The 14,859-nt window shown below is 39.5% G+C and overlaps 1 protein-coding gene across 2 annotated transcripts in view; it reads left to right on the forward strand.

The window, feature by feature from the left end:
* lama4 (laminin, alpha 4) overlaps positions 1-10,714 on the forward strand; it is a 63,832-nt gene extending 53,118 nt beyond the window's left edge. For both annotated transcript variants that reach the window (XM_077553491.1, XM_077553490.1), the window contains exons 35-40: positions 6,432-6,587; positions 7,163-7,322; positions 7,964-8,088; positions 8,215-8,308; positions 9,161-9,277; positions 9,376-10,714. In XM_077553491.1, the coding sequence (XP_077409617.1) occupies positions 6,432-6,587; positions 7,163-7,322; positions 7,964-8,088; positions 8,215-8,308; positions 9,161-9,277; positions 9,376-9,524 (801 nt within the window). In that variant the 3' untranslated portion in view covers positions 9,525-10,714. The remainder of the gene's footprint in view (positions 1-6,431; positions 6,588-7,162; positions 7,323-7,963; positions 8,089-8,214; positions 8,309-9,160; positions 9,278-9,375) is intronic.
* Positions 10,715-14,859: the final 4,145 nt, after the last annotated feature.

Raw genomic sequence — 14,859 nt, forward strand, 5'->3', positions numbered from 1 at the left:
TGACGAAGACAACTTGGCTGGGACTAGGACGACTTGGCTGTGGCGAAGACGACTTGGCTGTGACAATGGCTACTGTCTGTGACAAAGACTTGACACACAAACTTCCACAAATAACGTAAACAATGCACCCACACCGACTGGACAAACACAACAGACTAAATACACCAACGCTGGACAACATGATGGACAGTTGGACATGGTTAGACATAACGAGACAAGGGAAGAAACCAGGAACACATGACAAAAACACCAACCACAGACAAAAACAACAAGAACACCCATAACAAAATAAAACCCAACACCCACAGAACCAAAACATGAGTATCTTTAAGAGTTTTGCAGCTCCATCTAAAAACTGATTGTTCTGATAAAGCAAAATTTACTTGATCATTCACTTGAAGGTTTACTTCATTATGCTTAAGTACCAGTAAAAGCTTTTATAAGCATTTATTTTTCCATTTGAGCAGGTTGAAGTATAGTGTTCCCTCATAGTAAGGGCATTTTATCAAATATTTGACCGATCTGCAAACTAAATCCTTACCAATCAATTTCTTCACTGACGTGTTTCTAAATACATGTAGTAAGATGTATTAAAATGTTGAAGTTCAAATCCTGTTTGCTTTTTAACTCTTTGACTGCCAAAAACGTTAAATAACATTTAGTAAAATCCTACGGAGGACCGCCAAAGACGTTCACTATGTTTTTTTGTTTTTTTTTGGGAAACGGGTGGAGGAAAGCCTTGGCCAGCTGTGCTGAAAGTATCAAGCAGATCTAGTTAGTATAATGCCTATTTTTGGGCACTAGATGGCAGCGATGACTCTCTTTGGACAAGATTTGGTAGGCGTCAGTAGAAGACGTGAGGCGGAGCTAGAGTGTTGAGAATGACTGAGGAAGCGAAAATGGCGACCGGTTGCAAGCAGCTCACACTTGAGCATTTTTTTCAAAGACGAAAAGCATCGACCAATGCTAAAGAGCACATTGATGATGACGATGATGGTGACTCCGAGGTTGACGCTGAAGTTGGATGCGTTGACGCGGCGGCTATGATCACGTCATAAAGCCTCACCGGCTAGCGATGCTAACGCCGGAAAACGCGGAGCACAAGCGAGCACTTCTGCACAGGCGGACGTTCAATCGGACGACGAAGAGTACCCCGAGTCCAATGCATATTCATCGGAGGAGTCGGTACAGTCTGATCACGGAGAAGACACTGGTTATGGACTACGATGCCACCATGAATGGAGTGGATAAGATGGATCAGAACATCTCTTACCACCCGGTATAGGAACATGAGGAAGGACATGAGGAAGCCAGATGTAACACCACCGTAACGTCACCGTATCATGATCCTGAGAGTAGACTTGATGGCAACATGGCCAAACACACACTGCAGTACATACTTGCTATTCCCCGAAAAAAAAAGCCAGCAAGAAAGTGTAGCGTCTGCACGCGAAGGGGCAATCGCAGTGAAACTAATCTGTTGTGAAAATCCTGCTGCGTCCCCTTGCACGCAGGGGAGTGTTACAAAAAGAAAAACTGTATTTGAAACAGCCACACAATTGTAAATAGTACCACGGTTGCACACATTTGTAAATAGTTTGCCAAATTGTTTTGTCAAATTGTTACACTGTTGTGAATGTAAATAAACGTATTTTGCTATCAAAAAACACTTTTTCATTGTTGGTGGTAGTGTTTTACAGAAGTAAAGCACTGTTTAGGTGTTTGTGGCATCATTCATGGGAAAAAAAAGGTGCTAAATTCATTAGAGTGCATGAAATATTGTTTCACAAAAAGCTTGATTTCTCCGTATTTTGTTTCAAAACAGAGCATTTGGGTGAAACTAACCATTTTCTATTGTTGATTACTGAAAAACGGAATAAGGTAGAAACAAACTTTTTTTTCTGATGAAAGATGAGAGTCCAATCTTTCATTTGGTAGTATGTGTGTTTCCATAGTCCAAACACAAAATTTTCTCTGGACCTTGAAAGATCAGTCAAAATGCTTAAATCGGCTGGCACCCACAGCATCCCTTTTCTGAAAACGTCTGGCAGTCAAAGAGTTAATAACAGCTGCTCAAAGTTGAAGTACTAACTACTGATTTTTGAAAAAAATCAAAAATGTCGTATTTGGCCTTGGGTAGCTTGTGAGGGGTGAAACTAGGGGTTTTTCATGATTCTGAGTTGATTTCAATCGTGTATTTCTCACCCCAAAAAAATCCTTGGTTGAAAAAAGGCCATGCCCTCTCGCTGGTTCAAATTCAAAAGTAGCTTTATTTGTACTCACAAAAGTAGTAGTTAAAAGTACTGACCACTTCAGCACTCAATCTCGGGGCCTTCTCCAGACTCACCACCATCATGACCACAATTCTTGCATGAAATTCTTTTACGGACTCTACATCAGGGGTGGGCAAACTCTTGCAGATTTTAGATGTTTCCCTTCTCCAACACAGCTGTTATATGATCAGCTCATCAGCAAGCTCTGCATAACGATCCTGTTGACTGGAATCAGCTTGTTTTTTTTTTGTTTTTTTTTTCCCCCAGGAGAGCTCAGTATTGTTCATTCAATTTGACATCATCATTGCTCTCCTTTAAAAAAAAAAAAATTAATTTAAAAAAAAAGTTTTTTTTTTTTAAATATATATACATATATATATACATATACACACATATATAATATATAAATATATATATATATATTTTTTTTTGTATGTGGGTGAGCATGTGCATGTGCGTGCGTGCGTGTGCGTGCGTGCGTGTGTGTATTCATCAGTTCACCTAAAGCCCATTAAATCAGCCTGGAATCAGCTTGTGTTGGAAGAGGGAAACCTGCAAAACTGCGGCCCTTGAGGACCAAGTTTGCCCACTCCTACTCTACATGCTGAGATGCACTTAGCGCCATTCCTCTTGCAGCACTGCACCATCGGTTGTTGTAATCTCCATTGTAGTTGCAGCTTGTAAACTGCAGTAGCTCCTCGGGAACCATGGGGTCTAGTGTTGGAACTGGGTCATAGAAATGTACACTTAATGTCCATCTATAGCTCCAGTAATGGGAAGAAATGTGATGGTGTTTATCCTTGTCCTTGTTTTGTTGGTGAATGGAACTTTAGCTCCTCTAAGGATCTTAGCTTTGCCAAGTGCCTTCAACTTCACTCTGTGGACAGGTTGTTGTTGTCTGGGCATCTGGTAAAGATGGTGCCAGAGAGGTTATTTTGATCCAACCCAATAAATGGAAAGAAATGTTTCCCTGAATACAATGTTTAAATCTATATTGCCTATGCAAATTAAATCAATTCATTGGTTGTTTCCCCAACCTCCATTGCCTCCATGACCACGTCATGTCATGGCAAGTTTCACTTCCACTGGCTCTCGTAAATGATAGATCCTCAAGCACAGAGTCAACCACACCCTCATCATCAATCTGCTCATCAGTTTCTTCCACATTGGTATAAAGAGTACCAGAATTATCTTGGATGCCATCTTCATTCCTTTTATTTAGGGAGCAGTATTTGTAGCTTTGTGTCTCAGAATGCGACTATGTGTATCCCAGCTGGTGTAACTTGTTGAGCATCCATTTTGACCCAAGTTGTATGGCAAGGCCCATCTGGTATCGCACAACTGCTGATCGAGGCCGACAGGCCTTAATGAAGTTCTGCCCCCAAATGGCTACACTTTCATCAGTCTTCACCATTGGCGCCAGGAACATCTGAAGACTCTCAGGAACAAGAGCCTGTTGACTCTGGATGTCAGTCATACTGTGTGCTGTGGGGTATGACGTTGGGTGTAGATCAGGGGTGGGCAAACTCGGTCCTCGAAGGCTGGAGTCCTGCAGGTTTTGGATGTTTCACTTCTCCACCACAGCTGATATATGATCAGCTCATCAGCAAGCTCTGCATAAGCCTGATAACGATCCTGTTGATTGGAATCAGCTGCATTGGAGCAATGAAACATCCTAAACCTGCAGGACCCGGCCCTCGAGGACAGAGTTTGCTCACCACTGGTTTAGATTGACCATGGTGATGTCATTGCATATCAACTTCAGTGCTATCCTTATGATGTGTGTCTTCTCATCCCCATGCTGAAGATTAGCATGGCACTCTCGCAGAATGTTGCTGTGTCATCTTTTAGCCAGAGGACAGCTACCCTTTTCCTTTGATGTGAAATACAAGGTGACACACAATTTATCTTGGAGTTTCATCTTTAGCCAATGCTTTGAATAACAGAGGCTCTTATCTGGTGACGGATCAGACTGCTGTAGCTTTTCGTGGACTTGGTCAAGAATCATCACCCCATGCTTGAGTTCTGAGTCTAACCTATCTCAGAATTCAACAAAAACAGCCTCTGGTTTCCTCATCAATTTTATTTTGTCCTCTCTTCCTTTTCCCTCTATCTTCAGTTTTGGAGTAATTACGATACGATACGATACGATATACTTTTATTTTCCCCGTGTGGAACTTTTTCCTGGACTCCGTCCAGCTGCAGTTTACAGTAAGGAAAAAACAACAGAATAGAAAGAGATAAAATCAAAATTAAATAAGAAGTGCAGCAGTAGTTTACAGTAAGAAAAACAACAGAATAGAGAGATAAATAAAATAAATATAATACACACACACTCCTATATATATATATATTGCACCACTTAGTTAATGTCGGTTATTAAGTAATTTGATGGATGTCGGCAGGAATGAGTTCTTGTAGCTGTTCAGCCTGGTTCTGGGGGCCCTGAATCTCCTGCCGGAAGGCAGTAGCTGGAACTCATGATGCAGAATGTGAGTCGGGTCAGTAACAATTTTCTGTGCCAGTCTGGTGACGGACCGCTCATAAAGCATCTGTAGGGAAGGATGATTCCTGACCCCCATGATCTTCATGGCAGTCCGCACCAGACCGGCAATCTGTGACCTTGACTGCACAGTCAGCTTGCCGTACCAGGCCGCAATGCCGTATCTGATGATACTTTCCCATGCAGCCCGGTAGAACAACAGCATGGTCCTCTGCTCCACTCCATAGACGCGAAGTCTGCGTAGGAAATAGAGACGCTGTTGGAGTTTGGAGCAGAGACTTCCAACGTGTACCCTCCAGCTGAGTGTGTTGTCAATGTGGACCCCCAGAGACCTGTATGAACCCACCTGGCTGATGTGATTGCCTTTAATGACGACTGGCCCGTGGTCACCCACAGTTTTTGGATCAAATATCACCTCCTCTGTCTTCCCCACATTGATCACAAGATGATTCCGGTCACACAATTGCAATTGCCACCTGTTTCAAAATGAGTTTTGCAGCGCAAATGGTACAGGGTTTCTTCTGCCACAAGGTCATTGATCCCTTCCAGACGTCCAAGAACTTCAGTGCCCCAGTGATCTTTGATTGCCTTCAGTCTATCTGCAGTCAAATGATCGGACACTCTGTATCTCATTCTCGCTTCCTCTGGACGGGTTCTGCAGATCTGTGCAGGTTGGTTGCAAAGAATGGATACATTCCTGTACAGAAGCTGAACAGTCCGAGAGCTGGAACGGTGTCTGTTTTTCCACAAATTATTATTATTTTTTTAATTAATTATTGCAATCAACTCAGAATCATGAAAAAACCCTGGTTTGACCCCTAACAAGTTACCCAAGGCCAAACAAAACATTTTTGATTTTTCGAAAATCAGTATTCGGTACCTCAAGTTTGAGCAGTTGTTACTAACAAAACATACATGATTAGAACTTAGTACATCTTACTACACATACGTATTTATACACACTTCAGTGAAGAAATTGATTGGTAAGGATTTAGTTGGCAGATTTTCATATACAGTTTCCCTTACTATAATGCAGTTCACCTTTTGCAGCCTTGCGTTTTCACAGATTTTTTTTTTTAGTATGTGCGATGTGTGGTATAAAAGTGTGTGGTGAGGGGTTCTACAGCCTGAAACATATAATAAACCCAAAAAAACATCCATCTATCCATCCATTATAATAATAAAAAACAACAACAGTGCAATAAATGAAAAAAAAAATGAAAAAAAACTTACAGTATATAAAAAATGTATAATAAATATAAATAAAAATTTAGAATGAAGAAAAACATAATAAATGGGGGGAAAAAATCTACCTCTACTTAACGGATATCACTTATGTTGCAAGTTTTTTGGGGAACGTAACGCCTGTGATAAAGGATAGAAAACTGTACAAATATTTGTCATAGCTCAACAGGGGAGGGATACAATGGATTCACAGTTTTCCATCCACCACAGCAGCAGTATGTTTTTTGTACTTTCAGTATATCACAGGTCACAGGTTTTACACTGATCATGTAAAAAAAAATCAAAATAAAAAAATCCAATTTGAGTACCACTGTAGTATGATGTGAAATGCTTGCAAGACTAAATTGCACTATTTTGGTCATATGTCAATCAACTGTACAGTGACAATAACTTGTGCTCCCTCTCTGAAGGTCATTTTTATGCGTACTGGAAATATGGGAAAATTGATCATCGATGGGCTCACAGTGCTGGAGGACAGAGTTAGAGGCAAAATTGTGCCCTGGCATGTCAGCAGTCCTCTCTATTTTGGAGGCGTGCCTCCAAAGCGAGTACCAAAAAATATTCAGGTATGGAATAGATTATTTTTTTCAAACTCTGAAGATCTGTTTTAATCGAATACATCAATGTCGTTAAAATTTGTCAACTGTGGGCATGTGAAGCCTTTGAGATGCTTTTGTGATTATTGAAAAGGGCACTAAATAGTTCTAATTTGTATATGTATGTATGTATGTAATGTAGTAATAATGTACTATACTGTATGATTATTTTCAGGGTTTAAAATATTAACATATAATCCCATGAATAAGACATGGGATTTTTTTCTATACAAAATGATCCAACTGTACTATAACCACTGTACTATACATGGAATCATAGAAATAATAACAATTAAAAAAAACATTTTATTGACGTTTATCTGTACCTAGATGTTATAGAAAAAGGCATACTTAAATTACATGATATTTCATATCTATGTTACAAATCTATGTGATTAAGTACCTTGTTTCCAGAAATTTCTTTCTTGTACGAAAAGAAATGAAAGAATGAAATGAAAGAAGTACTTGTAATATGTTCCCCTAATCAAAACAGTTTGTGTGTGTGTTTTCAAAATGTTGATGTTTTTTGTGTGTGTTCTTTTTAGAGAAACTCAGTATACAGCTTTTCTGGCTGCTTGAGGAATATACAGCTCAATAGACGCTGGTTGTCATCTGCGGACGAAACATTTGGGGTCACCCCATGTTATGAGGGACTCACGGAGGCAGGAACATTCTTTGCAGAGGAAGGAGGCTACGTGCTATTGGGTAACTTCCTTTTCTTGCTTGCTTAAGTCTTACCCAAAGGTGATGACCGGCCAATCTTTTGCTTACAATGAGTTTATTCTGCTGTTCTCACTACAATGTCATTCTGGATGACTCATTGTCATAGTAGTAGATAGACATAGTATACTGCTGGACAGGTGCATAAATCTCACTAAGTGTTGTAGAAATTTTCATCATTAAATTAAGGTTGCCATAATTTTTTCAGGGCATTTTTACTGATTATAAAAATAATTCTGACCATAGGGTGCCCCCCCCCCTTAACAGGATGAGATTAACAATTTTCTACATTGGTGTCTGTGTGGAGTGTTGAAATTTGAGTTTGTGGTGTGCAGCGCACAAGGTTTCACTTGCAAGCAGACTACTTCATCCCAGCAGTCTCGGTCTGCTTGTTTGGTGCGCGCTAGGGTTCACGTAACAACCTTCACACTTAACCAAACAAACTACATTAGCGTTTCAATCCATACTGGATTTTCTTTTAATCAAACCAAACAAGTGTGAGCCCAACCATTTTCATCATCTCATCCACAATGCTCATTTTGTTTGAGAAGGAGAATAAAAATTTAGATCGTTATGTCAACCCATCCTCAGAAAATGTGTTTTCCTTTCCTACTTCCCTCTTTTAGACACGCTTGTTATGGGACCTAGATTTCAACTGGAAATGGAGGTGCGGCCTCATGTGGCTTCTGGTTTACTTCTACATGTGCCCATAGCGGAGGGTTACTTTTCTATGTACATTCATCAAGGAGCAGTAAGTATACGTCACAAATCACACAATTACACCACACTACAGAATATATTTTTATAGAAATGAAATCAAATAGATAATTGTCTAATATAAAGTTTAGAAATGTAATGAAAACAACTTGTTTTCCAGGTGGTGGCTGTTTTGACTGATGGGACACATATGTTATTGGCAACAGTTTCTCCAAGACAGGCTCTCTGTGCTGGCCACTGGCATAGAATTGCAGGTGAGTATTAAGTTATTGTGGTCAAATGCATTAATATGAGTATAATATTTTCTTTCCCCATTAAAACCCTGACATATATGATCTGACACATGCATTGCACGGATAATCCATTAGAGAACAGTATCACACAGCTGATGGCTTTTCCAGCGGGCTTGCAATATCGCCCCAATTGAGAAAAGAGAGACACGTATGCTTATTAATAGTGGGAAATACTCTTTCTGATTTTTGGAAATACTAATATGTTTTATATGGCCGTTTATTATAATATTTATGACAGTTATAAATGTACGAATTTAAAGTATGTAAAAATGTATTAAATGTGATACACATCGAAAGTCAGATGTGGAGGATGATTTTCATTTATTTCTTGTTTGTTCAAAAGGACCAATAAATACTTTATTTACAAAGATTCAGAATTTTCTCTAATATATTTCATGGTTCAAGCTTAAGAGTACAATATAGAATGATCAGAGAATATACAAGTAATTGTAAATAATAATACACAATTAAAAGGTAGACTTATTGTGTAGGAGAAGCATCCAAGAATTCCGCAAGAAAGCATAAGATTTTGTTCCTTTTTATTTCAAATACTATATTTCTCAATTAATGGCTAGCTTTCTAAAAGTCTAAAGAGGCCCAGTTATTTATTATATAGGCCACATTTATAAGTAATTTCTTCTTTTTTCCACCCCACAAGTAAATAATGGTTAAATAATATATATTACAATGTATTTCAAGTGAAACTACATTAAAAAAAAGTCAAAAATGCTGAACACTTATTTATGACTACATTCACTAGGCTCTGAACAATATAATGACTACATTGACCTGTTCTTTCCTGCCTCAACACAGTAATAAAAGACATGGACATGTTCAAGTTGCAAGTAGACCAAGAAGTCGACAGTGTTGATGGAATTCTGAATCTTCATTCTACAACCTCCAGAAAGATTTTTATTGGTGGAGCTCCAGGTTAGTTATCCCCCAGCGTTAGTGTTATTATTATATTTTTTAAACTTTTTATTTTTATTTTCAAGTCATAATTTTCTAAACACTTGTCTACCTCTCAGATATCTTCCTTACAAGCAGCCATGTAACCAAGGAGCCATATGTAGGTTGTATGAGTAAACTGATGATCAACAACAGTGGAGTGAGCTTCAGTAATGCAGCTCTGGTCAGTGGAGCGGTCAGCGTAGGATCCTGTCCAGCTGTGAAATAAAGTAAAAATGCCAACTGATCCCAATGTCTTATTAACAAAAGAAAAGAATGAAAAAAATTACCCCTTATAGAGAATCATTCTCTTTTATATACTCTTTTGTGGTGAATGCTTTTGTTACAACCAAAAAATGTATGTGATTAATCAAACTCAAATCCACTTGGAATAGGCTATATCGTTTGAAGGGGAAGTTAACTTTTGCCTTTAATTTTACACGGCATACTAATAATGCTCCATTTGTTGATAATCTGATGTATGTTAATGTCTCCTATATATATACACACAATTTTGTTTGCCTTAAATGTGTTTCAAAATTGATACATTGCTGGCTTGAGTGCCCAATTCCTAATTAGTGCCTATATTTGATTTTTACATTGTACTTTATTATAATGTATTCTTTTCAAGTGATTCATTTCCAGTATCAGTGGAGTTTTACAGAAAACCAGCAAATAATTCAAAAATTCACATAAACAACTACAGATTAAAGATATGTCAACATCAGACATGTACATGGTGAAAAATTATATTGTATTTTTTAGCTTATAACATTTTAGATGAACATATACTAGAAAGGTGTCTAGCTCCATCAATGACATTTCTTAATTACAACTTTTAATCATGCTCCAATAGCTACGTGCATGCACACACACTCACACACGCACATACTGACGAGAATTTAAATGCCCCTTAAATGAATATTGCTGAAGGCATACAAATAAAAAAATTAAAACCCAGGAACATCTTATTTGAAAGAACAAACTATCATTAAACTTAAATTAAACAAATATATTTCATTTGGGATTTGGAGAACAAATGTGCAAATATAAATGAAGATAAATGTGGTGCAGAACATTGGGAAAACAAATCAGTCCACAACTAAATATAAAAGTCATATTTTCAGGAGATACAGAGATGTGTGATACACGGTCACTATGGTGCTCAGGAGTGTTGCTTATTAGTACATATTTATACATTTATATTTACTATTGTTTAGTAATTGGTACGTTATTGTTGGCTCTTCGGGACTGTGTTGGATCTTGTGTATGTGGATTTATAATAAATATATGTCTTATAGTATTAAATTATATATATATGTCTTATAGTATAAAATGTTTTGAGGCGTGGGTGGCGCTCTCCAGCCATCGCCAAAGTCATAGAAACAGTATATACAATAAACAATATTTACAATTTAGCATGTACTAGTGGATGACTTTTTAATGATCGACGTATAAAAAAAAAATTGCGGGTTGCACGGCCGACGCACACCCAGACATCCACTAAAATTAGCGCTCCAGCCTAGCCACAGCAGAGCGTAAGCATTGCCCGTGACAAAAAAAAACACACTACAATTCTCCAAAATCAGCACCGTCCAATTAATGTCTGGGTAGTGGATTTTAAGCCAGGGTAACCCCAAAACAAGCGGTGCCAAACTCAATGGCATAACCAAAAGACTTAAAGACGCTACGTGATTACCCAGAAGGCGAAGAGTAAGCGGAACAGTAGAATGAGTAACAATCCCCAGAAGGCGTCCGTCCAAACTATACACACTTCTTTCCTTGGGTAACGGAATAGGCTCATAGCCTAAAGCTTTGAGCACACCGGGGTCAACAAAATCATCGTCAGCCACCACCCTGTTCCGCGCAGTTCCCCAAGAAACTTCCCCAGCCAACTCAAGCCTTCTAATGCTGGAATCATCATCCAAGACTTCAGGTAAAACTGTATCACAGTACTCACGCGGTTCATTCAGGCTAGAGGCAGGGGTGGGCAGAGTCTCATGAACGAGGCGATGACCCATTCTGGTCCTACTGTTGACGCGTTGGGGTGTCAGCAAAGGACAGGCGGCCACCCGGTAGATAGGCTGCCCACAGTAGAGACACGGTCGTGAGGCGGCGTGCACGTTTCTCCGGTGTCAGGCGACCCCCGCCAATCTGCATAGGCTCGTCCCCTTGGTTCCCAGAGGCCAGACAGAGAGACCCAGGTGGAGCGGATGCGGCAGGGCGCGTAACGAGTTCTGCTCCGCGCCCGCATCACCTCTCTCGAAGACAAATGTCCAGGCGGATAGCAAGTGTAATGAGTTCCTCCAAACTGTTATATAAAGTTCATCCTTTACTTTAGAACTGAGTCCTCGGCGAAAAAGGCAACAGAGAGATGGTTCGTTGCCACTTTCCGCTACCAGCTTACGGAAAGAAATAGAATAATCGGCCACGGTGCCGTTCCCTTGCACACAGTCCACCAGCGGACTCCCTGCCTCCCGTCCCTTAACAGGGTGGTCGAAAACACGGCGTAACTCGGAAACAAAACCCTGAGAGGACGACTGGAGATCCGGCCAGGACTTGCTAATCGCCATCGCCCACATAGCTGCCTGGCCAGTCAGGAGACTCATAATAAAAGCAACCTTAGCATTATTGCTAGGGTATGGCTGAGGTTGTTGGTAAAAAATAATAGAGCAGTGGTGTAAAAAAGGGCCACAATCACCGGGCTCACCATCGTAGCGTGCAGGGAGTGAGAAAACCGGTCCCCTGAATGGAGAGAACGGGATCAGAGGTACGTGCGCCGCGGACACACCTGGCTTGGAACCGCTCCCTAGTGGCATTTGCTCCATCCGAGCATCCAACTTCTCCAGCTGATGACTGAAGGAATATTAAATTACTATATTAAGTGTAATCTTTGCGTGTCCAAAATAATTGTATTCAGGATCTGATGAAGAAGTTTTCCTGCAAGAATTTATTTAGAGGCCTCTAAATACACAGTCAGAATATCACATCAGAATGCAACGTGATGATTCCAAGTGTGTGACAATTTACAGAACATCGACACATTTATACAAAAAAGCTAAAAGGTTCCTCCTCCTGGCTCATGATTGAACAAAGGGCAGACATGTCATCTCCTAGATTGAACAAAGGTGTAAGGTTGATGGTAAACAGACATCTTTATACAGTTCCCCTTCTTGATTGGGGGAACAGAAGTAATCAAAATCTGACCCCAGACCTTCAGTCCCTAAATGACAAGAGACTCTGACAACATCATGCACATTGCCCCTCCAACAGCATTGAGGGTACAAAGATCAAATAAAGTTCACAAAATCACCATCCCACTGTATTCTTTTAAACACTCATGCTTATATCACATTGATATGCCTATAAGTAAATTCAAAAACAGTAAAACATCAAATTGAAAATATTAAATGTCTTCAGTCCTACCATTGAACTTCTATAAGTTCAAAAACCGGACATTTAATCCCACAATAGTCTAGAGAGAAAGTCCAGCGCGGATCTTGATCGTTGCAAAATGAAGCAATGTTTATGTGTGGAGTTTAGAAATAAGAATAGCAGGTGAGAGAGAGAGAGAAAGAGAGAGAGAGAAAGATAGATGGGCTTAGCAGTCAAAATTCAGTTTGATTCATTAAAAAATTCAGTGGAAGGGGCATAATAAATGTGAGGCATAACACTATGTGATGTGGTTAAGTGTCACGACGCAATAGCAGATGTGTCCGTCCCTCGAAGCCATCTCCTGATGAAGGTCTTTGTTGAATGAAAAGTGCGTTCGACAGTTGGTCAATTTTTTTTTAAAAAAGAGGCGTTTGTCAGCCTCTTTCCGAACCCTGGCTCACTGCCAGAGATCGCAGGAAAGGTCACGGGACTTCATTCCCAGTGTGACTCAATCCTTGTGAATTGATGAAAAGGGGATTTGAGTGATTTCCCCCTTTCAAACAGCAGATTGACACTTGATCAGCTTTTCCAACTGTGTCAATCCGTGCCCAGGGAAAAGGCACTCCAATGAATCTTCTTTCAGCGACCTCCTCCTTGTCCTTGGGCAGCTTGTCAGGTAGACACCGGAACCGGGTGTGGTGGGATCCGTTAGATGGCTCCAATTGGTGTGGACGCAGATCAGCAGCTTAGTCATCCCCCTCAGTCGGTTTCAATTGATGTGATTTGATGAGCCTGGGACCTCGTTGCTCACATGTGGTGGATGTGGCCCCCACCATTATGATCAGCAAACCAATCTGTGTGCAAAATCATTTTCATTTAGTCACTCATAACATACATAGTCTTCATTCTTTACTTTGAAAAGAGCACCTGGTTCTTTAGCAAATGTTAATTGTTTAAGTTCTGTAGGTCCTGAAACATGCTGTTGGACACGGAAAAAGTTATTTTTGTTGTGGCATTCAAACAGAATCCGTTTAATGACATTTGTACATTCAATGGCATAATAATGAAAGTCTTGTTGCCATTGAAACTTTATGAGGCCAATTGTTTAATATTTCTATTTTTCTTTAATGTCCTTGAGATCAGAGATAATATACTAAATCTAATATGTTTTAATCTCAATGCCTTTTCTATATCTTATGAAGTTTTGTTTTTTCAAGTGGGTTTGTCTGATCCAATCTTCCTAGGAAACCCTTATGATGGTAGATAATGATTAATCAAATATTTTACCATGATATTTACTGTTGTAGATTTTAGCATAAATGTGCTCTTTGTCGTACATCAAATTTCTGTATTTTTAATGTTGGTTTCTTATTATAGCAGTGTAAATCATTTAAAAACAACATCATCTTAACTCAGAACTATTCATGTCCGGCCGGGCCATGAACAGTCTGAGAAGAGATTTATACTTATACCTTAAATAAACACTGCAGTTCATTTTTAACAACTTGTCTCATGAAAAAATGTCACCCAGGTGTGTCAATGTTCCTTCCACACCTAAATGGCATATTCCATGGGCTCTAGAAATTATACTTTTCAATCGTTTCTGAGATGGAACATACTTACCGTATTTCTGCTATAAGGGTCGTCTTTTGTCATCTTTGTAGAACTTACGTTTCCTCCAAGTCAAATCCTCCAATTCTCCGCTCCATTCTTTGCCTGTAAATTCCTCACACCAAACTTCATTCTCACATCAGACTTCCTTTTGATACACCGACAGACCAGTCATTCTCACATCAGACAGACCAATCATTCTCACATCAGACTTCCTTTTCAACAAACTCAGACAGACCAATCATTCCCCCATCTGATAAAGATCAATTTTGATCATTTCAGACCTGAATGTGAAAACTGCAGCCACTTCCAAATTGCTGCTTCAAAGAGGAAAAACAGACACCTTGTGTCCTGTAGATTAAAAAACAACCAAATTGTGACAATTTGGCCAACACCAGAACTATAAAAAGATCTCCAGCTGAGCTAGCCATGAGCCATAAAAAAAACCTTTGAGGCAATAGTTTGTAATGTAAATTTGAATCCTGTAGATTAGAAAAACACCCAACTTAAGCAGATGTAAATTAAGATCCTGCAGCGGAGGACTTTTAGGGTCAGGAAGAGATGAGGAAAAGATTTAA

This window comes from Vanacampus margaritifer, chromosome 19, assembly GCF_051991255.1.
Source record: "Vanacampus margaritifer isolate UIUO_Vmar chromosome 19, RoL_Vmar_1.0, whole genome shotgun sequence".
In the NCBI taxonomy this organism is placed as follows: Eukaryota; Metazoa; Chordata; class Actinopteri; order Syngnathiformes; family Syngnathidae; genus Vanacampus; species Vanacampus margaritifer.